This window comes from Halichoeres trimaculatus, unplaced genomic scaffold, assembly GCF_033239565.1.
Source record: "Halichoeres trimaculatus isolate MK-OKI-2021-1 unplaced genomic scaffold, fHalTri1.1 fHalTri1_scaffold_22, whole genome shotgun sequence".
NCBI classification, from domain to species: Eukaryota; Metazoa; Chordata; class Actinopteri; order Labriformes; family Labridae; genus Halichoeres; species Halichoeres trimaculatus.
The window spans coordinates 19,782,972-19,809,163 of NW_027437200.1; the positions used below are offsets into that span (position 1 = coordinate 19,782,972).

General features: G+C 42.5%; 1 protein-coding gene across 2 annotated transcripts; it reads right to left on the reverse strand.

Moving 5' to 3' along the window:
* Positions 1-8: 8 nt before the first annotated feature.
* acin1b (apoptotic chromatin condensation inducer 1b) lies at positions 9-26,146 on the reverse strand. Of its 2 annotated transcripts, none has more exons than XM_074699136.1 (17): positions 25,977-26,146; positions 24,351-24,416; positions 24,057-24,168; positions 23,853-23,923; positions 22,239-23,624; positions 22,056-22,138; positions 15,981-16,101; positions 9,648-9,693; positions 7,913-8,058; positions 7,592-7,738; positions 7,330-7,501; positions 7,106-7,251; positions 5,578-5,685; positions 4,352-4,459; positions 3,777-4,182; positions 3,588-3,685; positions 9-1,107 (listed from the first exon to the last, which is right to left on the reverse strand). In XM_074699136.1, exons 1-17 carry the CDS (start codon positions 26,109-26,111, stop codon positions 775-777), a joined length of 3,684 nt encoding a protein of 1,227 aa, XP_074555237.1. In that variant the 5' UTR covers positions 26,112-26,146; the 3' UTR covers positions 9-774. The 2 variants fall into 2 exon arrangements, with proteins under 2 accessions (XP_074555237.1, XP_074555236.1); XM_074699135.1 differs by having other exon boundaries at positions 22,239-23,627.
* Positions 26,147-26,192: the final 46 nt, after the last annotated feature.

A 26,192-nucleotide genomic window follows, 5' to 3' on the forward strand; every position in this document is an offset into this window, starting at 1 on the left:
AGCAGACGATTTTTTTAACCAATTTAAATTTATTCATTTTTAAATTCTTGGTACATTCAGCACTTGCAGGAGGAGGAAAAAAGCAACTAAACTCTTAAAATTAAATATTAAAATTGTAACCATTACTCTATTTGAGGGTTTATTTCTATCTGTACCCCCTCTTTAATATACTGATTGAAGAATCAGTGCAGGGAGGACACGATTTATTTCGATTCGCATCCTCGAATGCGCTGTTTTCCTACGTTACAGTGCCGAGACTTGAGTTGTAACTTCATGGGACATCACACAACAACCCTCCCAGGCTGAAAAACAAACAAACAAACGATTCATGAATTATAAAATGACAAAACAAAAACGACTTTCCCGCACTTTCACCGACACAGCCTGAAGACGTCATGTTTAATAAAAAAAAAAAGAAGAAGAACGAACAGTCAGTGCTGAAGAGTCGAACTTTAAAACTGATCTTAGAAAACATCCGAGGGTTCAGGGATCTATTTTTAACGGTTTTATTACAGAGGAGGAAGGAAGTGTGCGCCCGCAGAGTGGCGAGGCGGGTTTCCAAACCTCAGTGGCGAAACGCTCCGATGGTGAAGAAGGAGGAGGAGGAGGAGGAGGATTCTGGGAGAGGACAGGAGCTACATAAACGTATTTAACATTTTCCGTTTGGACAGAAGAGTGTGGAAGACAACGCCGGCGGCGAGGAGCAGACACCATTTAAGTCTCAAAAATGACTCAGCCTGCTCTTCCCTCCTCTTCTCCTCTCTTCACCTCCTCTCAGCGGCGTCTCTCCCTCTGGTTGCTACGACTACGAGAGCGCCGTCCGTTCCCAGCCCCCACCGAAGGCCGTCTGGGTCTGTGGCCGCTGTCCCTCTTCTTGTCCCCGTCTCTGTCTCGACCACGCTCCCTATCTCTGTCTCCGTCAGCTCCTCGCCCTGCTCCTCCTCCTCCTACTCCTCCGCTCGCTGTGGTGCCGCCGCCGTCCTTCTCCCGCACCTTCAGCCTCTCCTTCTTCTCCTCCTCTCGCTTCTTGTCCTCCTCTTCCAGCTCCTTGCGGCGTTTCTCGCGCTCCTTCTGGCGCTCTGTGCGGTCCAGGAGCCTCTGCGCCACCTGGTGGACAAAGAGGAGAATTTAGACACAGCTCACCATGAGATGTGGATGACTGAGATCTTAAAGGGATAGTTCAGTTTTTTTGAAGTGGGGTTGTATGAGCTCTATGTGACCACTAAGGACATTAGATACAGTAGGAAGTTGTCTCCTCTCCCTCAGTAAGACACAGACTGTAATCGATGGTGACGAGGAAATAGACGCTAACAGGGAGAGACCGTACCAAATTCAAAGGCTATTTTCTCTGCCTACAAGAACTAAAATCAAAAAGTAATACCACAGTTTAAGAGTACGCTACATAAAATATTTTTTAAGTGCATTAAGTCTTCGGAAATATAAACATTTATCCGGACCTAACTAACTCATGTGTGCTTCCGCGCAGCGCTTGTGCGCTCCGTCCCCCCTCCTCCTTTCAGCTGTAGGGAATGTAAACAAGCTATGTTTCGGGCGCTGGTTGTAGCCCTGTGTAAGTTTGATCAAGTATCGTAATTCTTTTGTTTGTACTCTAAGGATTGTGAGGCAGTGTAGGAAATTCAAAATGAGTGACTATGACAGCGACGATGAAGTTTCATTCACTTTGGAACCAAAAGGATACCTGTATGAACCGGAGCACACAGAAGAAGAGCTGCTACAGATGGAGACTGAAAGGAATACAGAGGAAACATCCACGGACACTGGACATCAAGATGCTGAGTGTTACTGCTGCCACCTGAAGAGTGTCTGTAACCAAGTCCCACTCGTGGCAGCAGTAACACTCAGCATCCGTGGGCATTGAGTCACAGCTCAGACCAGGGTCCCTACAGCTCAAGCCAAGTTAAATTTAAGACTATTTAAGACTTTTTTGAGGCCGTTTGAAATCAAATTTGAGACCACGTTGACAACGAACCACAATTGAAACAAACAAAACAACAAAATAAAAACACCACATGATTTACCTGGGTGAGAGGCCATTTTAACCCAATGTTTATTTTAAATAAAACGTCGCTTTTTGTCTTCTTTTTAACCCCATTTTACAGCTTTATGTCTATTTTTATTTCAGAAGGATTTTTGTAATTTTTACGTTTTTTGAAATTTTGTATCAAATTTAATTCCCAATTTTGCTTCCAAAAACTATTTTCCTAAGCTACTTTTTGATTTTTTTTTTTTGCAAAATTTTCCCTTTTTTTGTAATTTCATACCTATTTTGCACCTATTTTTTATCCTTTTTCCACTTTCATACCATTTTTTCCAGTTTTTGCAATTTCATCCTTTTTTTTTTACCTTTATTCATACACTTTATCCCACTTTTGGACCACTTTTATCTTTTTAAGCCCATTTTTATAACTTTATTCCTATTTTACCCCAATTTACTTTTTTTGACCACTGTCATAAACATTTTTGTAATTTTTACACGTTTTTTGACTTTTAATTTCAAATTTAATTTCCAATTTTGCTGCCATAATCAATTTTCCTAAGCCACTTTTGGATTATTTTTGCCAATTTTTCACCTTTTTTTTTCCCTCTCCAGGCACTGTAGTTAAAACCAAGACATGAGTCTGCTCTGAAAGATCCTGGTGCAGCCGCATCACTGATTTGTTAGTTCTGGTTTTGTGATTGCACGATGTTGCCATGACAATAAAACAGTGAATTCTTTTTGAAAAACAGATGCACTTTGTAAAAAATTTTTTAGTTCAATCTAACACAAATCTTATTAATGTGGTTAATTTTTTAAGACTTTTGAAAATTGGATTTAAGACATTTTAATGCCAATTAAGGCCTTATTTTTAGAATTATAAATTCAATGCCTTTTATGACTTTTCAAGGATCCACGGGAACCCTGTCAGACATTTACACCACTGAGTATTTCCGACTCTGTCTTGATGTCCAGTGTCCGTGGATGTTTCCTCTGTATTCCTTTCAGTCACCATCTGTAGCAGCTCTTCTTCTGTGTGCTCCGGTTCATACAGGTATCCTTTTGGTTCCAAAGTGAATGGAACTTCATCGTCGCGGTCACAGTCACTCATTTTGAATTTCCTACGCTGCCTCACAATCCTTAGAGTACAAACAAAAGAATTACAATACTTGATCAAACTTACACGATGCTACAACCGGCGCCCGAAACATAGCTTGTTTACATTCCCTACAGCTCAAAGGAGGAGGGGGGACGGAGCGCACTAGCGCTGCGCGGAAGGATACATGACCAGTTAATTAGGTCTGGATAGATGTTTATATTTCCGAAGACTTAAAAAATATTTTATGTAGTGTACTCTTAAACTGTGGTATAACTTTTTGATTTTAGTTCTTGTAGGCAGAGAAAATAGCCTTTGAATTTGGTAACGTCTGTCCCTGTTAGCGTCTATTTCCTCGTCACCATCGATTACAGTCTGTGTCTTACTGAGGGAGAGGAGACGACTTTCTACTGTATCTAATGTCCTTAGTGGTCACATAGAGCTCATACAACCCCACTTCAAAAAAACTGAACTGTCCCTTTAAAGGAGGCGAACCTGCTCCTCGGTGAGGGGGAGCCAGTAAATACACGGAGCTGCTTTGGTCTTCAGGAACAAGTCGTCCAGGAGTTTAGCGGGAGGTTCGTCGCCTTTCTCTGCGAATCAAAACAAAGAAAGAAACCGTGGTTACTTTTTTTTCCCCTCACATCCTTTCACCTCCTCCTCCTCCATGTTTCCTTTCCTCACCTTTCTTCTCCGTCTTCCTCTCTTTGCTCCTGTTCCTTTCCCTCCTCCTCCTCTCCCTGTCTCTCGATCTGGATCGCCGGTCATCCTCTCCGGGTCTTGCGAACTCCCGGATCTTATCTCGATCCCACTCCCGCTCGCCTCGGGCTCGTTCTCGCCGCTCCATCTCCCTCTCACGCTCCGCCCACAGGTCCCTGACTCCTCCCACTCCTCCTCCTCCTCCTCCTCCTCCAGCCGGGCCGCCTCGGTCTCTTTCCCGGTCGCGATCCCTGTCTTGGTCTCTGTTGCGCTCTCTGTTGCGGTCTCGCTCTGGCATCAGTGGCGGCAGGCGGGGCTGAGGAACGCCGTGCTGGGCGTTGACGTGGTCCGGCTCCTTTTCTGGTTTCAGGATTCCTTTGTTGAAGTCGAGCTGCAGGAAAAACAACACGGAGCTGAAGCGACGATCCATAACGGTGTCTTTACTCATTTTAAAGGATTTACTGTGACCCGGTGTTGTGTTAAAACTGGCTACCTTTAAAAAACAACACACTTTTGTCTTTCAAATAAATAAATGAATCGACCAATCAGGTGTTTGTTACCTCGTCCTGCTCGCTGAAGTCCACACTGAGGACTTTGGGATTGCTCTGAGGCCATTTCACGCCGTGCAGCGCCGCTCTAGTGGCGACCGCTTCCTCTGTGGTGGCGTACTGCGAGGACAGGAAGACAGAAAAGATTAGTTTGTGATCACACAAGTGATTCAGCGTTAGTTATTTATCTTTAAGTCTGATGTTTGGGTTGTTTTATTGCTTTCGTTTTATACTTTCATCCATACAATGTGAATAACACAGCGCCCCCCACTGGCCAGGAGGTCAACAGATATCCAATCAGGCAGGGAAACTTTGTGATGCATTGATTGTGCAATATTTTTAACCATCTCTAATGGAGGAAAATGCCTCAAACACCAAAGCCTCCAAAGGGCTGATCAATCAGAGGGAGGGGGTTTGTGGAATGGGGAGCCTTAAAGAGACAGTAACTTCAACAAAGCGGTTTCTAAATTAAACACTACTGTCAAAAAATTATGGATTATTATTTTCTGTCAATCATTAAATCATGTAAAGCTGCTACGGGGAACCAGGAGGACAGAATAAAAACACAAGCAAAAAAAAAAAGTTTGGCATAACTTGACGACTTTTTTTGATCAAGAAGTCAGTTTACTGACCTTTCTCTTTTGTTTTGGTAAAATGTGGCCAAACCTTACCAGAGATAGACCCATATGGATTCTTTTAGGGCCAATACCAATTATTAATAATACAGGAGGCCGATAACCAATATATAAAGCCGATATTAGATAAATTGCAGCCAAAGTGAAAATATTGGCGTAAAATTATGAATGATACAAACTCCAACACTTAACTTCATTCAAATGCATTCAGGCATATGTACATTAAACAGCTCCCAGGCCTAGCAGCATGTTTTATAAAGTTAAATGAAAACTTGGAAGAAAAAAATAATTAAAGTTCAATGTAACTGCTCTTTGTTTACTGTGTTTTTCTTCTTAGTTGGATTTATTAGCGGGGAACTCTGTGTCGTTGCTGATATTAGCCTCTGGCTTACACACCGCCCATCAGGAGAGGGCACAGTTGGCTGTGGAAACACCAATAGGATCAGGCTTTACTAATCCAACCCGTACCAAACTGGACCACTTGGTGGAAACGGGGCTTTGGACAGGACGTAACCAGAACTCTTAAGTATCTTAATCCTGTTGCCTGACATTTGAATTTTGCTTGATGTGGTTAACGTAATCTGTCAACTTGTCGTGACTCACCGTGACGAAGCAGTGAGACTTGATCTTGTCGATCCAGAAGCCGTCCTCCACCAGGCTGCCCGTCCGGCTCAGCAGCTCTTTGAGTTGGCCCAGAGTGAACGGTCGAACCTGCGGGATCAACAACAAACACAGATGAAGTTTCAGTCATGCTTCTTTAGTTTTGGGAAAAAACACTAACTTTTAACGCTCTAATTGAGCAGTAAAACAGTATTTGGAATTTGGTTGTCTCTTCATAATTCAGTTTTTTTAGGCCATTCATTTTCTTTCCCTTCCCAAAAATTTATCTTTTTTTTTTTTTTTTTTCAAATGTAAGCCCTTTATTTTAGTCTTTATTTTAGGGATGCACCAATATGAAAACTTGGGCCGATATCTATACACAATCTTAATATTGTTGTTATGGCTGATAACTGACATTTACAGATATTGATATTGGTTAAAAAACAAACACAAAAACAATCTGAGATGATGTGTCGGGGTAGTACAGAGAGAAAGACCGTGCTTTTGCTGCTGCAGCCCCAAAACTCTGGAACCGACTGCCTCAAAATATTAAACAGGCCCCGTCTCTGCCTGTTTTTAAATCCCTTCTTAAGACCCACCTTTTCTCCCTGGCTTTTGATGCACAGTAGCTGGCGATTGTATTATTATTATTAACATTATTATTAATTTTATTAATTTTATTTTGATTGCTTCTTCTGTGTTTTTATTCATTTCAATTTGTTTTATGTCTTTTATATTGCTCCTTGTCTTTGAAAATTAATTTTACTTATGTTTTATGTATTTTCTTTTATCTTGTATCTTATTTATTGTCCTGCACAGCACTTTGTTTTAACTATGGTTGTTTTTTAAAGTGCTTAACAAATAAAGTTGGATTGAAAAAACAGGAAGAGAGACATAGAAGAAGAGAGTACACTCTTCTTAAGTAGTTTTGGTGTTTACATAGTCATGGAAAACAATATTATTTGGGTCTTGAAAGATCGTTCAAGATGCTCTAAAAATGCCGGCAGCTAATGAGTAAATAACGGCCGATACTGATATTGATGCCGATATATCGTGCATCCTTTACTGAAACCTTTCAAGCTCAAGAAGAAGCTCTCCTTAAAACTCCTGACCTTCCCCCTACAGAGGAAACTTAATCCTCTTTCCCTAACACAGAGACTTGCTTCTGAGGATGACTTAAGGTTTAAAAACTCCCAACACTTTCACCACTGTTTTTCCCATGGATCTTACATTCAGTGATCCTGTTTCCTTAAAGATAAGAGACTCAGAAATCTGCTTCTGCCAGGATGATGCAAGTTACAGAGAATCTGCAAATGTCAGTGATTAGACGAGTAATGTCTGGTCTCGCAGAGTCTCAGTGTTTAGTCACAGAGCTCGCCTCTGATTCAGGGCGATGTTTGACTGCAGACATAATACCTGAGTAAGTACAGGTTCCTGGCTGTAATTACAGAAATGATGGAGAGGCTCAAACCACAAACTGCAGCAGTCAGGGTGAAGTTTTGAAGAATGACGTCGCAGGAGAATAACCCACCAGGTTGGTCACATGGACGATGTTTGAGACTTTGCCGTGAGGAGGCGAGGGCTGCCTGTTTGTGCGGACGGGGTCGTCGATGGTGACGGAGACGCCGGACTTCTGCTGACTGATGGAGCGGCGCACCAGGCTGTCGCTGGGGGTGACTGAGGGAGAGAAGAGGAGGAGTCAGCTGGTTGGATAAGAAATGAAGAGATGAAGAGTTAAAGAAGACGAGGTGTCACCTTTCTGTGCCTCTGCCTCCAGCTTTACGGACGTCTGAGCTTCTGACGTCTCCTCAGAAACGCTGTTCTTCCTCTTGTCTCTGGAAGGCCGCCGTTTCGTTTCATTCTCCGTTTTCTCCACCTCCTCTTCTTCATTTGTCTGTCCGTTTTCCTGACTCTCATCCGGAACAACCTGGAGGAAAAAAAACGCACAAAGTCACTTCTGGAAACAACAATAAAAATCAACAAACAGAGACGTGAAGATTCGTGTTCGTCTCCTGACCTGTGTGACGGTGCGTCGGATCTTCAAGCCTTGGTCCTGGTCGCCGCGGCTGTTGTCGAGGTTTTCCTCGTCCCCTGAGAGCTGCAGCTCCTCTGGATGCAGATCCACCACGGCCTCCTGGTTTATTTTGATGTCTGGGATCAGAGACTGGAGGAGGAGACAAATATATTGTCACAAATTAATTATGCACTTTTTTTTCTTTGAATCCTCATTTTTGAAATGCTAGCTTACAGCGAAGCTAGCAGTAGATGTCACAATAAGACCCAGATTTAAAAGCTTTCTGCAGTTTTGTTGTCATAAATTTTGGAATAGCATCCTTACCTTCAGGGAGTCTGTGGTGATGCTGATGGACGGTTTCTTCGCGGTCACTGATGTGCTGGAGCCCCACCTCCTCTTCCTGCCTCCTGCAGCTCCTGTCTCAGAATCTCCCGCTCCTCCGTCCGTGGCGGCCGGAGATGTCTTACTGCCTGCAGAGGACAAAAATGAGACCATGAGGAGGAGATTTAGCTTAGTGTTGAACAGAAAATCAGCACCAAATTACTCTAAACTATACCTGAAAGCAGAACAGGGTGTCTGCAAGTTTCAGTAATTCAGATTTAAGACTTTTTAAGACTTTTTAACGCCACCTTTAAAAAGGTGACAAAAATGCTATAAATAAAGGTGATGGTTGGGGATACTGCTGTGTTGCAATCCAAACAGACATCCATAGTCCCAGACTGGCTAGCTAGCATGCACATAACTTATATCACAGGGATTAAAGTAAATAAAATGACTGAAAATGTCATTATTTTTTAAGCTTAAGATCTGGGCTGATAGATATCAGCTTACCTCTTTTATTTTTTAACAAATTCGACCGATAGTCAAGTTAATTTTATTGCTTTAATTTGCTTTCAAATAAGTTAAAGTATAAAAAATGATAAATAAAGTCAGGGGGTCTGTGGGAATATTTAACTATTTTAGCATTAAAATGAAAATGAATTTTACACAAGAGCCCAAAGTTTAAGTCTGGACATGACAGGAAGTGCACGCTGATGCTCACTACAACAACAAAAGCCCCGAACCTGAATAATTTAAGTCCTCTGAGTTTTGAGGATTTGATGAATTTAAGACTTTTTAAGGCTTTTCAAGGATGTACGGACACCATGCAGAAACAATTACCCTGATGATTTGACCAGAAATATAAAAATATTAAAACAGTATCCGTCTAATTCAAAGGATCTGAGACAAGCACATCCAAGCTTCATATTCTTTTTCATTTGTTTCTATTTCAGTTCTTTTTGTTTAATTTCATTTTTCCACTTTGCAGCCTGTAGGATTCCACATTAGCACGTTAGCGTGTTGTTTTGTTGAGTAAAAGTTTATACATTCAACACATTTTAACACCCTTCTTATCTAAAAAGATCAGTGCTTCAAATGCACCAGGGTTAATGACAGAAAGGGAGAAAGGGACTGTTAGTTGCAGTACCGTAATTACCCCAGAAGATGGCGCTTGAACAGGCAAGTGATGCTGCAGCATCCTTAATGCACTGGGCTTCATTCTTCAAACTTGTGTTCAGTTTTTTTTTTTTTGTTTGCAGATTTTTTTCTCTTTACTTTCAAAGAATTCAGCCGTCATTGTCTATATAACTTGAAATAAGACATTTTTCTGGTGAATGAGGCTCAAACTGAAGTTAAATAAGACTAATCTACTGAAAATAAGAAAAATACTTAATCAGATTTTAGTTTTTGCTGTGTATCAAGAAGTAGTTTTGCTTGAAATGCTCACCTGTAACAAAAACTGCATTTTCCTATAAATACTAGAACCTATATTCCAGAGATTACGGTAATTTGTGGAATATCCTTAAACGTTTAATATTTCTCAAAATCTTTTTCCTACTGGGTTAGAAACGTGAACTTTAACATTTTTGGAGTGATTAGATAGTTTTGTCTAAAAACCAGCTCATCTGCAGATGACAAGATATTATTTGTAAAGTTTTCAAAGTCAGGAATCAGGTGTTTTCTTTTTCATTAGGATCCTGGTTTGTTTCCTCATGAAGGACGTAGCAGGCGTACTTACTCGTCAGGGAGATCTTGCGTGCAGCGAAAGCCTTAGGCGTGGTGCTCTGGAAAGGGACAGAGACAGGAAGAGAGCATACAGAAACCCCAGGGGTGCGGGGCGACATGAGAACCGCGGCTTCTGACACAAACAGGCAACAACAGAGAAGAGGTGACACAGGAAAAGTGGAGGAGGGGAGGGGACGAGGGGGTCAAAGTTACAGAGGCCCAGAGGCTCCAAACGAACCACATCATGAAGAGACGGTGCTCGGTTGATACCGAGAGACTCCGACACCAAAGTTCTCCAGCTCTGCTCAAAGACGGATGATACATCTTAGGCTGCTTCTCTTTTGTGGGTTAGTGTGATGTTTTTTAAGTGTGTGTCCGAGGATGAGGTCAGTGCATGATGTGCACGATAGTGTAGAGCATTATTACAGGATGAGGTCCACCAGAGGAAAACAAGTCCAGTGACTGTCTGATAAATCTTTAGGCTTCAATATCTAAACTTATCTCAAGTTGGTGCAATTAGAAGAATAAAACATCGAAATCCCATTCAGATTAAAGAGGGGGTGATTTTTAAAAAGAGGTTATTCTGGTTTTTAAAGAGGGGTTATTCTGGTTTTTAAAGAGGGGGTATTCTACTTTTAAAATTAGGGGGTATTTTGTTTTTTTAAGAGGGGGTATTCTGGTATTTAAAGAGGGGTTTTTCTGATTTTCAAAGAAGGGGTATTCTGGTTTTAAAAAGAGGGGTATTCTAGTTTTAAAAGAGGGGGTTTCTGGTTTTTAATGAGGGGGTATTCTGGTTTTCAAAGAGGGGGTATTTTGGTTTTTTAATGAGGGGGTATTCTGGTTTTTGAAGAGGGGGTATTCTGAATTTTAAAGAGGGATATTGTGATTTTTAAAGAGGGGGTATTCTGATTTTTTAAGAGGGGGTATTCTGATTCTAAAAAGAGGGGGGTATTTTGGTTTTTCAAAGAGGGGGTATTCTGGTTTTTAAAGAGTGGGTATTCTGAGTTTTAAAGAGGGGTATTCTGAGTTTTTTTTTAAGAGGGGGTATTCTGGTTTTTAATGAGGGGGTATTCTGGTTTTCAAAGAGGGGGTATTTTGGTTTTTTAATGAGGGGGTATTCTGGTTTTTGAAGAGGGGGTATTCTGAATTTTAAAGAGGGATATTGTGATTTTTAAAGAGGGGGTATTCTGATTTTTTAAGAGGGGGTATTGTGATTCTAAAAAGAGGGGGGTATTTTGGTTTTTCAAAGAGGGGGTATTCTGGTTTTTAAAGAGTGGGTATTCTGAGTTTTAAAGAGGGGTATTCTGAATTTTTTTTTAAGAGGGGGTATTCTGGTTTTTAAAGAGGGAATATTCTGGTTTTAAAAAGAGGGTGTATTCATATTTTTAAAGAGGGGGTATTATGCTTTCCCATGTGCTGGATGTTCAGACTAAATGTGTGCATGTTTTCATCTATGCTGTAAAAATCTCTGAATCTGTCTGTAAACTACTCTGAACGGTCTGTCCTAACTGATTAATGACCCCTTGGAGGGGCGGGCCAATCAGAGGGAAGGTGGTTTGTCGAGCGAGGAGCCTTAAAGAGACAGCGACTAAATGGCAGTGTGAGAAAATTCTGGGTTTTTTGAGCTGTATATCACGTCAAGCTCCTACCACAAGAGGGAGATTATAGAGCCTTAAAAAAAACACAATACCCCTCTTTAAGTTTATGTCAGTGGGTTTAAAATTGAATGTTTTAGCCCTGCTTTTTTGAATTTTTGGAAAGCTAACACATATCATACATTTACAGCAAACAATTGTCCGTGAACACTGAATACTGCAATATTTTAAGCTAACGTGATGCGACAATTAGAGCTAACCTCACTTCACCTGAACATAACGTATTTTCAGCCAAACTCAATGAACTAAGACTTATTCTGAATTTTAATTCCTGTTCAAACGACCAGCATCTGAATATTCTGTGACATCTATCCCAAAGTTTTCTAAATAGGTCTTGAGATTATCGCGTCGGTGGTGTTGATAGTTTGAGCAGAGGCAGAGAACTGAGTGTTGAAGACTCTAAAATCTGTCAGCAGGACTGAAGTGATTTAAATTTGACCTTAAAGATTTACTTTACAATTGATTTACAATGAATGCTGACATATTTGTGGACTAGTTTTTAAATGGAAACTGCAATGCACTTCACAGTCCAACAAATGCGAATTAATATTTAAATATGTTGTTTTGAAAATTATAAATTATTCATAAAAAGATCCAGAGGAAAGATATTTTCTCCTTAAGAATAGTAAACATTTTAAAACAGAGGAATAATCACAGGTCATTTCCTGGTACCATTCGACACCTGATTCCTTACTGGCTCGACTATGGCCCAACCGCACCACAGCGTGCACTGTATCTAGCCAATCCAATCAGAGAAGGCAGAGGAGTGTGGGTGGGGCTCGATTTGAGTGTGCAGATTAGCCACCGGGGAGGAACTGATCACTGGATTGGGCTTTTTGGGACTTTTCTCGGCTGAGTGCGGATCACAGAGTCTTTTCTCAGTCTTTGAATACACGTGTGATGGATTCTGACAGGGACAGGGGGGCTGACGTGTACTTTGAGTCTGTGAGGTTCCCAAAAAAATCCATCAGGGAAACTTTGAGTTATTGTCTTTCATTGTTATTGTCCATTTCTCCATTTTAAAGTCCAGGTGGAGTGTCAAAAATAAAGGTTTTACATCCAGGTGGTTCTGAAAGTTCGTACCCAGAGGGATTGCAGATCAGAGGAAAGTTCTTGTCTCTGGGATAAAAGTTGAGAAATGCAACCAAGAAGGATTCTTCTGCTGGTATAATCCAAAAAAGGTGTCAAAACAAGAAACAGAATGCAGGGTCTGACAGTTACAGCAGGAAATAAACAACAAATGCAGTCGTCCTTTAGCAAGTTTGCACTCTGCAACGCCGGACACCGTAACTCCCCAGTCGAGATTTGCTGAGTCACAGTGGAGGTCGACCGCAGAGGAAAGGAGTCTCTGGAGTAAATCCTGCTCTCAGGGTGAGCGATCAAAGTCAAAGAGCACTTTTAAAAGCCGGTACACGACGTGTGTCAGATCCCTCGTCCTTGAAATGAGAAAAGTTGCCTTTAGACGGCTACTTGGAGCGCAATCATAGATTTTAAAAGTCCATCTGAGCTGTAGAAATCACACGTCGAGGCAAATTATGACAGAAGGCAAAGAAATGTCCAAGTCTTTCAGAGAGTAAATGTCTGTATTTTTATGCCGTATCCACAGTTTTCTCTAAAAAATAGTCCCAGTTTTATTCGGCTGCTCTGTTGGAGTGTTTTCAGCAGTATAAAACATCAAACAGTGATCGTACAGATGCTCCAGCTCTGATCACTTTGGTGTTGCTGTGAATTCTCAGTCCAAAAGTCATGAGCCCTCTCTGCCAGCAGGGGGCACTGTGGGGCAGGAGGTGAGCTAAAACTGAAGAGCTGAAGAGTCTTTTGGAGGTTGGAGATGAGGATGTGAACACTCGACTGAGAGGGAGGCCGCACAGAGCTTCAACACACCCTCCTCTTCCTCAACTCCACCATCCATCACCACCAGAGTAACACAGTCCAGTCTGATTCTGATCAGCAAGCAGCCTCCCAACCCCCTGAGGCGGGGTTACCATAGTAACTGTGCGCTGCTGCAGTTGCCGTGGACGCGAGCGCCACATCTTGCTGGCTCAGCTCGTCGCCGCAGGGCTACGGGGAGCGAGCGAGGCCTCCCGAGACTCAGGTGGTCGCAGACTCTGCGCCTAACTCAGGTGGCAGCGGCGCACTTGGGCATAGCGAGACAGGAGTTGTAGGAGGAGTAGGAGGAGGAGTGGAGGAGGTGTTGGTGTTGGTGGTGGTGGTAGTAGTAGTACGCAGCAGGTACCATTAGGGGCAATGGAAGAGGCATGGGCACCTTCATAACAAAGCAATCAATGGGGTTTTAAACAGCAGTCACACCATAAATATATAAAGTGAGAGAAGCGGTCATGATGGGAGACAGAGGCGAGAGATGGAGGAAGAAGAAAGAGGGAAGACAGAGGGGGAGAAAAAGAGAGAAGGAAAGAGAGGAAGGAGGAGCAGGCCAGAGAGCAGAGAGATGGTAACAGGCTGAAAGAAACAGCAGAGTCGAGCCCTTGATGCATCTCTACACACACTGTTAGGGTCCATTACTCATGCAAACACAAGGTGGAGACAAGGCTGACACACACACACACACACACACACACACATACACACACACGCACGCACGCTACAGTAAAAAATAAACCACATGCTGATGAGAACTCCAGCAACAAAGCAGCTGATTAGCTTAATGCATGCACACAGTTTATCCAGAGCTTCATAATGAGCTCTAGCAAACAATCAAGTCATGTAAAATAGTTTCTTCTTTGTTGTAACAATTCTTCTTTTCAATATGTATAACACTTTTTGAAAGTCGGTTTATTTCTTATTTAAACTGCGCCACATTTGTGTGAAACCATTCACCAGTGTGTGAGTATTAGGGATGCACCAGTATGTAGGCCTGTCACGATAATCAATAAATCAATTAACAGAACGATAAATAAAAACGTCCTGGGTAAGTTTGCCAGCCTCGATAAACTGACACGTGCATGTTTGTTTTCCTCCTCTCTTTCGACCAAAGAGGCTGAAAGAGAAGATGGCTCACTGCGTCTATCTTTCCCAACATCGAGGTGCATAGGTTCTATAGCGGATTTAGCGGATTTATAGCGGAGTAAGCATCTGTCAAAAATGCAATCTTTGGGGTGAAGACTGAGCTGCTCGCGCGTACACACGGAGAGAGCTGAAGCGAGAGTCCTGAGGGGTAAGGAGGAAACACACGCTAATATGAGTGATGGCACCAAAGATACGGTTCTTAAGCCGCCTGCCACAGTCCCAGTGTGGGAATATTTTGTTTTTTATCAGAATGAACAAAGTGTGAGCTCATGAACACCAACGAGCTGATATGTCGCATTTGTTTGAAAACAGTGGCGACGAAGAAGAAGAAGGGGAGGTACAGTGGAGCCTTGTTCTTTGACAATCCGCTCTTACTGAGGCTTTTGGTCTGCAAAGTAAATAGAAATAAAAGCACCAAATGGTGGGCGCTCAAAGACAGCTACATTGCCAAAGGAATGCAGCCCTTCAATACGGTTGAAAGCCAAAAATGTTAAAAATGTTTGACAGACAGTACGGATTGACTGGGAAAAAGTACATGTTACAAACAATTCAGGAACTGTATAAACTCCCTTTTATTTAGGCTTTAGTTTTTATTGTTGTTTTTTTCGGAGTTTCGTTTTTTCTTTAGAGACAGGGTCTATGTTTTATTGTTTTTGATTAGTATTATTTATTTTGTTTAATTCATTTAAAACATCCTGAACTTTTAATTACAGTTAAATACTCTTAAGAAATTAAAGTTTCTTGCTTTTGATATGGTGTACTCACTTTATTATCCCATTTATCATAATTACATCAATGAAAAAATGGAAAAAAAAATATCAAAATAAAATTGACAATAACATAGTTTATCTGCAATAATAATTTGGAAAATGATCGTCTAGCAAAATTTGTTATCGTGACAGGCCTAGGTGCTGCATATCTTTAAATTGCTGTTATAGGAAGACTTAAGGGTATCTACAAGACTCTTTTGTAAATATTAATTTTAAAAACCTGCCTAGTTTTGAGCAAAACCAAAACATCTGTGAGAGGGTGTCTGGTGCTTGTCTTGGGCCTGTGAAGGAGATGCAAAACCTCAAATTGAACCCTGGCGAGTCTTAAAGAGAAGAAGGAGTTTTTTCTGTTGCTTCTAAATGTGGCACCATTTAAAGGTGAAATAAACACACTTTCTAAAAGTATTTATTATTAAGAAGCATTGTTACAAAGAAGTAATCCACCAAACACTGATTTCCTAACTTTTAATGCTATTTTTTTTACACGCTACTATTTTTACTATTAGCATCCCAGAGACATCCACCTGCAGGGACCAGACAGACATGAACTGTGTGTGAGAGATCATCTAAGTGAATGAGGAAGGTGTGAAGTATAAGTCGTGTTAGATGCAGGTGAAAGGGATTAGTTAACTGTTCAATATCTGAGGACCCAACTCCAACTCAACCCCTGTTCATTCACCTGAGAGAAAAATCCAAAGTGAGTTTCTTATTAAGGTTTTAAAAAGGAAGCTGAAAGATAAACTCTCTGCAGGATCCAAACATCAGGGTTATGTTAGATTCAGGTGACCCTCGTAGCCTGTGCTGCTAACTCCACATGCTTTTAATGAATGAGGATGCAGGTTAGTGAGAGATGTAGCAGAGACCCGGGCACCCCCACCCTCTCAGTGGCCTTACCTCCTCCAGCTGGCCCTCGCTGTTTTCTGGCTCGGCCCCGGAGGGTGGCTGCTGGGCCACAGAGCTCTCCGAGTCCGGCTCCACCTCTGTGACGGCGGCGGCGCTGGGCTCCGACACCTCCCTGCAGGATGGAGAAGACGCAGGGTGAGAAGGTGGAGGGGAAATAGGCTTTGTGAGTCAAGACTGTCTGGGTGTTGATGCTGGTCGGTGACACTGATTCTGTAAGCTTGTTATCCTCGCCTGGGCTTGGGTTAATGTTGATGAAGACCTAAGAGTTCAGACCTCTTCAATCAGGCATCAAACCTCTAACAACGGTCGACATCAAATCAGAAAAGGTGAAAACTTCAAACATTTTTTACATGAGTGAAAAAAGTGTTGTGGCAACAATATGAAAATCTGTGGTGGAAGATTAGAGGAATACTGATTTTTAACTCATTTAGGCCAGATGCAACATCGACGCTTTTCTACCTTTAAGGTAATGCAACGTGTGGATCATTTTAGACGGTGATTCACTGAAACACATGTGAAGTTTGTGTTAATTTCTATTCCTATAAAAGACCATACACCATGATGGTTGTAACAACAGTACTGTTCTACTGCTGTATGCGCTTGCACAAAGCCTGGACATACCTGAGGGTGCAGCCACCCTGGCCATCTGTACCGTACCGGACTCAAGTACAACTCGCCTCCTGTAGTGCCATTCTCTACTGACCGTCACACTATTCCCAAAAGAACCAGACCTACGCATGATTGCCTCTTGACATATGGCATTATGTCACAGTAGAACTCACGAATGGCCCACTGACGTCATCATGAAGTACGGTACGGTACACAGAAAACATGGCAACAACTTTGGTTACCTTCTGGCTTCTGTTAAATAATTTTGGTTGGACACAGCCCTTCATTTTCCAAAATGATTGTTGAGAGAAGCTGTTTCAGTGATTACACATCATGTCCAAGTTGCGTACTTATGCTGGACAGATCTGGGGGTTTGGCCACCCTGGCCATCCGTACCGTGCCAGACTCCAGCACAACTGGCCTCCTTTAGTGTCATTCCCCACTGACCCTCCTATTACTCCAATATGAACCAGATCTAAACATGATTGCCTCTTGTCATACGCCATTATGTCATAATACAACACACGCATTGCCTGCTGACATCATCATGAAGTACGGTACAGTACACAAAGAACATGGCAACAACTTGGGTTACCTTTTGGCTTCTGTTGAATAATTTTGGTTGGACACAGCCCTCCATTTTCCAAAATGATTGCTGAGAGAGGCTATTTTAGTGATTGCATGTCATGACTTAGTTGCGTACTTGTGCTCATGCTTGTGCGAGAGGTGTACCGTGCCAAAGCACACCACTCCAAAGTGTGCCAAAGCCTAGCACAAGTTCCAAGCAAGAGTGCCATGCCTGGGCACGGTTCAGAGCGGTCACACCAGTGTGACTGCCCCCTGAGCCTGCCACAGACTGTGGGAGAAAGGTTTGGCATCCATATTGGATACCTAAAAAGAAACAAATTTACAACCTTTAATCAAAAGTGAAGACAATGAGGTGTCCAGTTTTTTCAGAAAAGATCAGGATAAGATGGATACTGTGATAAGTTTGGTGCTTGGGGCAGTGATCTGGGTCACTCTTCTATAAATAACTCCCAAGCCAACAGACATCCAGGGTCACACACACACACCTCAAACTAACTCATACACTGAGACGCACAGCTGACACGACGTGTGTGGTCTTCAGCTTGAACTCAGCCACTTTAGTCTCTGAGTGTCAGACCTCACATTCAATCATTTCTCACAGTTTGTTGGATTCCTTCTCAGTTACGTAAGATGGAGAGCAAAATCAAGCAGATTCATCATTCAACACATATATATAGTATCCCACTCAAAAGGCTCCTCCGCTGCCTCCACAGGCACCAGGCAGCACTCATGGGTGGGAGGATTACATCTTCTTTCTAAAGCGCTGAGCAGTCGCCTTTCATTTGATACGTTTCATGATGCGATGCTTGTGTTGAAGGGAAATCACGTTAATTTGTTCACTTTCGAAGAAGCAAGGATTTTCAAAAGCCTCATTTCTAAGAATCAAGAATGAATCAAACCTCAGATTGTTGTAATTACCTCAGCGACCTCCAACGTGAAAACAAATCTGCCTGTGGCTCAAAAACAAAGTGACGTGTTGTTTGTTCAGGATTAAAGCAGAAACTTCCTTGGGACTGACATCAAAAGCTGTAAAAATACTCAAAGTTTTTTATAATTACTCACAGGACTAACTCATACGAGCCTTTCTCTGGCCATGATGCGTCACATGACCACTTTAATGTTAATCTATGAACTGAAATGGAGCCTTTTCAGCTTCCTCCTCAGAAGATTAGCTCCTGGCAGGAGTGTGGGCAGGAGGGCAGCATTCTCCCCTCCTCCACACCACACTGGTTCCTCTCGTTTGCCAGAGGTATGGATGTCAATGCCTCTGTGCGCGCGTGTGTGTGTGTGTGGATTTTAAGCAAGGCCAGAGACGCACCTGCACTGACTATAAAGGGAGACAGATGCCAACTAGAAATACAACCCCCCCAGGATCAAAGAGGGGAGGGAAGGCCGGGTACAGTGGATGTAATGACCACAGGAACAAAGAGTGAGTGATTAACTGAGAGTCTGAACAACGGTTAGTGAGTGTAATATGGCAAAAAACATCACAGTCTATCAAAAACTGACGCCCTTAAACTGGTATAACTTCTAGAAAAACTCAAAGGGAGCCTAAAATGCAGCATTCAATCATTCATGCAAAGTTTTTTTGTAGGTCAGGATTTTTTGCATTTAGAGCTGAAACGATTCCTCGAATCATTCGAGGTACTCGATTATAAAAAATACTCGAGTAATTTTCTCCGCCTCGAGGAATCGTTTAATTTTAAAAAAGATTCAAGAGAGGTATTTCAAATAGAGCTGAGGCCATATTAAGAGAGTTTTCAGACCCCTCAAGCTACCTCTTATACAAAATAGCAACTAGCAACACATCTAGCTTCTTTTCTGGAGTTTGGAGACTAAGGTGCCATTTGGGTCCGCAACAAAAAAATGTGTCAAAGTGTGTTTACAAATTTTGGAGCTACCAAAGCAAGTGCTCTTATTGACATGCTGTATCAGAAAATTCTATTTCTTAAAGAGAAAAATTTTCATCTGAAAAATAACTGCTCTTTAACTAAACAAAAATGTATTATATCAGATTACTCGATTAATCGATGGGGTTATCAGTAGAATACTCGAATACTAAAATATTCGATAGCTGCAGCCCTACTTGCATTAACGTCGGCAGAAGTCCTTCAGTTAAAAAAAATAACCTGTCATCATTTTTTGTAGCCCATGGTGCTAATCAACTCATAAAACAGAATAAACACCGTCATTGCTCACATCGGACATGCAGTCAGCCCCCAGGAGAGGAGAAAGTGAGAGCCAGGGCCAGCTGGGAGAATTATATCACACCATAAGGGCCCATTCACACTCACACTCACTGACTGTACAGCTAACAGATGTCTGCTTTAATGATCTCCCTTGACAACACTGAGATCATTACCGGCTAAAGCCACACAAATCTTAAAACACAAATATAGCCGTATGTGGGCGAGACAACAGGCTGCGTGTACAGGAGGAGAAAATAAAGACGTGCACAATTTGAATGAGGTTTTCCTTTGACAAAAATGCTAAGGTCAAGAGGAGAAACAGAGGAGAGGAGGAATCACAGCATGAACACATTATTTATTAATGCAGCTTCAGTGTGGGGCTATTTTAAGCACTGATCAAAGAAAGGAGACCCCCTTCTTCTTACCCCGAAATGCTATTACTCAACAAAAGATCGTACCAGCCCCGGGTCTCCCTCACATGGGCGGATGTGTAACACGCACACACACATTCACACACACACACACGACCAGGCCAATGTGGTCATGATATCCAGCACACAGGGAAGGAGCAGTCAGCACATGAGGCTACAACATGGCAGGTCGCGATAGGCCGGTTCATGTTCTCCTCTCTGCTCCGAACACGAGAGATGAAAATGTTCAACCGGCGACCTGAAGCCTTGAGTCGCCCTCTGGCTCTCCCTCTGCCTCTGTCTTACCCGTTTTTGTTGCCTTCGGACAGCATTTTGTCCGGCCTTGAAAGGGAACCCCCGGGGATGACAGATGACAATCCGCCGCGTCTATCTTTCCCGGTTAACGGAGGTTTAAATCGTTAAAGACGAATCCCTCAATCGTTAACGGTTTCTTCCACAGCGCTGAATTCGTTCACTGCGTCGGTATCAGGGATGCAATGCCTGCATGGCGGCCATGTTGGATAAGGAGACCAGCGTCAAGCTCACCCGAGTGTTAAAAAAAAGAACATGTTCCGGTCTGAGACTTCCAAAATAAAAGAGTCGGAAAATAACGTTTACTCGGGACACTACTACGACTGAAAACACGGTTTCCTCTGCCTACAGTTAGATTAAATTAAATTAAATAAGAGCCGTTTGGTAACGCGGTACAGGTCACACCTTTCTCGATGAAAGCAGGAGCTACGCAGTTTTTTTTCTGAGCTGCCGCAAAGAATGCCTGACGAGAAATACACGTTTCTATATTTAGAAACGAGTGACAGAGGAGCGGGGTGTGCTCAAGAATGATTCAAGGAGATTTAAAAGGCATTTTCACCTCTCAGGTCTGTTATTAACCAGAAGTAGTTTATGAAAGGGGAAATATTTTAAGTTTCAATGTGGTCTTTTCTTTTCGGGCAAGAAGCCACCTAATCCAGGAAGTATTTGATTCTGATTTATGTATTTTTTATGCATTATTTTATTTCTACCAATATTTCTGTATGTTTTCTTTCTGTAACTAAATGTATGTGCATTGGTTTTAATTACAAATAAATAAATAAATAATAAAAAAATGATGCCCATCACCGGTGGGGGCCATATTGGAAATGCTGACTCAGGAGGCGGGCTTTGAGCCCACCTGCTAACAGCTATGGGGTGCCGGACCTGTCAATCACGTGAGCTGCGCCTCTGATTGGACAAACTGGTGATCTCAATATCTAAACAGCTGAGTTAGAAAAAAATCCCCCACTCCCTGCACAGTGTTTACCAATAGTGAAATTAGCAATTAGCCTGAAAATAGCTTTTTTTTAATGACGTGAAGGTCTGTTTACTTGGCCAAAAGGCCTTTGCACATCAATGGCGACGCAAATAAACGTCACACAATTGCGAAAAATTTCAATGCTTCATATTCAATCTCCGCAGCTATTCTCCTTTTAACGATGTCTTTGTAATCCTTGGGTGCAGCGACACAAACATAATCAAGGTTGAATTGTTTTGATTGGTCGGTCGTGTACTTGTCACAAGCAAAATTTTAGAAAAATCGTCTCTGGTCTGTAAAAATAAAAGTCGCAATGTTGTCGGTGTGAAAGCTTAAATTGAACAACATTAGGTACAAAAAATGAATAAATAACACGCCAAATATTCATGCAAAAATATGCGTATGGTGTGCAAAGGGATTTTGCCTATTGGTTTGAAGCAAAAAATCACTCAGCAGACACAATTCAAACTGCTGTTTTTAGCACTTTTAGCATTTCTCATGTCCAGAGGTGGCTGCTACATTCTCATTCACAGTTCTTATTATCTTTTTTTTTTTATTTGTGGTGGTAAATCTTGCGCGCCAGTCCAAGTTTTCTTCTTGTAAAATACAATGGTTATGTTGTTTTTAAAATAGTAGTTCCCAAAGTGCCAGCTGCCAAACACCCACAAGAATAAAAAACTATTAAATATTGCATATTTTATCCATTACTTTAAAATGTTGACAACAGAAGATATTTGATGTGTTTTAAATACATGTGTTTTGTATATCTTTGTTGCCATAAGACCCCCAAGGTGACTAAGCAAAGATAACTACTGTAAAAGTGGCGGCAGATTAATTAAGAAAACACAATACATGTGCACATAGGTAGTCTACTTTTCTTCTGATCGGCTAAATTGATCATCTTGATACAGTAGTAAGCAGTCATATAAGAAAAATTTAAATCCTGGTTGTAATTCCTTTGGTAGTAAAAGTTACTGACCTTTTGGAAGGGTGTCGTTTCTCAGCCTCTTTACCCACGTCAGTCTTTTTCTCATCCCCTCCTCCTCGTCTCTGGTCGACCTTCTGTAAAATAGTCATTTTAAAAAAGTCAGGGTACAAGCTGAGCCAGAAATGCTACAGTAATGTCCAGAAAAAAGGGAATGACTTCAGATGACTCTCTTACCTTCAGCTGCTTTGAAGAGCGATTTTTTTCCCCTGAGGAAGAGGAGGATCGTGACGAGTGAGAGGAAGAGTCAGATTTGGAGTCTGAATCTGAAGAGGAATCCTGCGCTTGTGTCACGGACACCCGGCCTTTATGTGCCGTCTCCTTCCTCTGCTGTTGCTCTTTTCTCTTCTCCTCTTCCTGGCGTTTTCTCTCCTTCTCCTCTTCCTGGCGTTTCCTATCTTTTTCTTGCTGCTCCTTCACGCGTTGTTTCTCCTCTTCCTGGCGCTTCCTCTCTTTCTCCTGCTCCTCCTTTTGACGCTGCTTCTCCTCTTCCTCGAGTCGTTTCCGCTCCTTCTCCTTCTCTTCTTCCAGGCGTTTCCTCTCCTTTTCGGCCTCTTGGAGCTTCCTTCTTTCTCCCTCCTGCTCCTCGTGCTTTTCCTTCTCCTTCTCCTCTTCCAGCCTCTTTCTGTCCAGTCTTTGCAGAGGAGATTTGCTGGAGCAGGCCGGCCCAGCGGTGGAGTGTACCGACTCTCCTGACACGCCTGCAGCTGAGGCGAAAGCTCCTTCCGTCTCCATCTTGTGTACGAGCAGAGAAAGGGGCCCCGGCTTGCGCTTCATGGGGGGCTCAGGGCTGCTGGACCGGGAGCTGGAGTCAGAGTCCTGCCTCTGCAGGTTGGGAGGAGGAAACGTCCTCACTCTTGGACCCCTCTCCTGGTCTTCTGCATCAGGCGGGCTCTGCTTGGGAGTGTCAGGGAGGGGGAAGAGGTCAGGAGGCGGAGATGGAGGAGGAGTCGGGTGGCGGAGCTGCATTGGTGTGTGGTGTACCTGAGGAGGTGGGATGTGCTGTGGAGGCTGGAGCTTGCGTTTGGATCTTGCAGCAGTTGCCGGGAAACTCTGCGGCATCTGCTGCGGCTGTGGTGGCGCTCTGTTCCCTCGTCTTACCCCTCCTGGTCCAGGCCCCCAATCATCATCATCCTCACTCTCATCATCGGCGCTGTCATCGTCATCATCCTCCACATGTGCGCGGCTTCCTGCAGCAGCTGCAGCAGATCGACTCAGGTGTAAGACAGAATGAGCTGAGCCCGGCTCGCTTGGTGCGGTGCCCTCTTTTTCTTGGGCTCGAGGTACGGCCGGGGGCAGCCCCTGGCGGTCTGGCTGGCCCAGGACGCGCACTGAGAGGGAGGCGACAGCGCGAGGAGGAGAAGGCGCCGGGGGCTCTTTATGTCCTTGAAGAAAGGCGGCTCGCTGCATCCACGCTCCTGGAGCGTCGAAGGACTCCTGAGGGTGGAGGGTGGCAGAGGGGTCCATGTTTGCAGCGCACGCCATCATGGCTTGACCCATCATTGCGTTTCCTGCCGCTTTATCATCCCGGGTCATCGCAGGCTGGGAGGGCATGGAGCGATGCTGCTGCGTGAGATAAAACAGCAGAGCCAGATTAAGAGAAAGTAAACATCTTTAATTTATTATCTTTAATGCAAACAAGAACATTTGTTTACTGGATTTTAAAATCGTCTTAAAATCTTTGAATAAAACCTTGTCAGCTGCTCACTTCCTTCATCTCAGTGTGTCCTGTTTGATTATTTACTTTTTCATGATTCTCATTTTATCGTTGAGTTTGTGAGGGTTACAGACCTTATCAGACATAAAGGAGCTGTCATTGTCGTCAGAGTGGTCGTCATCTTCCTCTGGCATTTCTTGGCTCTCTGTCAAACGCAGACACGATCAGGTCTAAGCCCCAAAGTTCTCGATGAAAGCTTTCTTTAATATTGATTATTGTTAGAACTTTAAATGTCAAATTCACATTAATGGAAGAAATTGAGTTTATTTTGGTCTCACCTTCGGCCTCGTCATCCTGCTGTGCTTCTCTCTCCAGCCTCTGTCGAAGGAGCTCCTGTTGTTTGGCCAGGTACTGTTTAATGAAGCTGTTCTGGCTCATCTCCTCGCCAATCTGTGAAACGTTGAAGTGCACAAAACAGCATGTTGTTGATGCATTTTTCAAAACATGACACGCTTGTGTGAACATATGCTTGAGGTTCCTCTCCACAAGAAAATATCACCAGGATAAAATACTCACATGTGGACTGTATTTGTATTTTTTTGCAGAGAAACCAACAAAGCATATCCTCTTACCTGTGAGTTGGGCTGCAGCCCGCTGTGAGAGGACGACGATTTCTGAAGATTCTCCAACATTAGCGCCTACAACAGCAAAAAGAAGAGGAGTTACAAGTGGGTAATAAACGCGCAACAGTCCAGACACTGGATGGAGTAAGACTTCTTTAGAGCTGGTCTGAGTAATTTTCAAACAATCAACAAACAGCTGATCTGTAATTTTTAGAAAAATGGTCTTATTAGACCCAATATGAGGAAAATACACCTGAAAAGTCCAATAAAAATGTCTCATTTTGAGTCATTAAAAGACAAAAACAACACGACACTGGCAAATAACAAAAAGAATAAAAAAATGTTTGTTTTTTTTATGTTTCTTGTATTAGGACATTATTCTTATTTCACAAAACAAGTACATTTTTCAACCACTTTGGCAGTTTTTTGAGTATTTGCAGCAATTCTGGTGTCATATTTGCCTACGACTATCCTAAAATAAGACATTTACTTAACTTATCAGATTAAAAATACTGAATTATTCAAAATAAGACATAAAAAATTTCAAGTTACTGCACTGACGCCTCCTTAGGCAACATGTTTGGCTGTCGTGCAAAAGTGTTTCTCCAACTTTAAGAGGAAAATACAAATTGGGTGGTAATTTATTTGAAGATTTCAACATTTTAAAAAAATAATACAAAAAATTTACACATGTTTTGGAATATTTGTCTATTATCATTATAAGCTAATACCACACATCAAATCCTGAAGGCCGTCTGCAACTATTACCACCAGTGCAGCCTCATATAAACGTTTTAAGACTACAAAGAAACTGGTTTCCAGTCCAACAGGGATTCATGTTATAAGTAAACACATGCCAATTATAGGCTTTAATCTATTATTATCATGCTATTGTTGTAGCACGACCGAATAGAATGGAACGCTACTACTAATGCTAATTACCAAATGCTAAATAACTACTTAAACAGCTTTATTATTTGAGTTCTTTGTACCCGTAACGTATATTTTTTGACAATTTATACTCCATAATCTGTCAACATATTTAACTTTAAGTTATTTTGAGTAGTAGCTCTCCAGTTAAGAGCTACTTCTTTCTATGAGGATACGTTTAAAAGTCGAAATTCAACAACCCGGAAACCTGTGATTGTTAGCTGCAAATATTATGTAAATGACAGCAGTGATTTTTACGACACACATACAGTGTAGCGGTGTTAATTGTTTGTTTTTCAGCTCGTAAAATTGTGTTTACATGGCTATGCGCGCCCCTGCAACCCCAACAGAAACACACAGGGAGCGCGGGCACGACGCTACTGTACACTATGTGCGGCTGTCCGCTTGCTTACACTCCGCGTAGGCCTCGACTTGACAGGTGCACACTTCAACTGTGTGCAACACGGTGCACTGAGGGTACTAAAGAATTAAGTCGGAGCTCGGTGGGTGAACAGTTTCTCTGCACTGTCAGTTACACATTACAAGGAAAACAAAGTGCTGTTTGTGTGTTATAACGCGTGCATGACGGTTTATGTATTCCCGCTTTCCACCGATACGGCCTCTAATGTTAACCCCCACCGTCTCTCGCCTCCTGCTGAACTTAGACAGACTCGACAAGCGTCCAGGACATGAGCTAATTCTTACCCCTTTCAGTCGCTTTATCAGGGTGTTTTTCTGCCCGCTCTTCGGGAGGTTTCTTTGCTCCAAGGCGGCTTTTAAATCCGCAACTCGGAGCGATTGTAGAGGTTTCCCATCAAGCGTAATATCTTCGTCCGCCATTTTGCTCCCTCCGCTTGTCTAAACTCCAACAAGCGTCGCTACGGCTGCTTCTCGGCGTCACTACTCGGCAGTTTCCGGATA

Excerpts from the sequence above, each read along its gene's own strand:
- acin1b (XM_074699135.1), bottom strand. The coding sequence starts at position 26,111 with ATGGCGGACGAAGATATTACGCTTGATGGGAAACCTCTACAATCGCTC. Across the intron at positions 7,502-7,591 it reads TCCGACGCACCGTCACACAG|GTTGTTCCGGATGAGAGTCA; the intron begins GTCAGGAGACGA and ends TTTTTCCTCCAG. Across the intron at positions 4,183-4,351 it reads ACTTCAGCGAGCAGGACGAG|CTCGACTTCAACAAAGGAAT; the intron begins GTAACAAACACC and ends TTTTTCCTGCAG.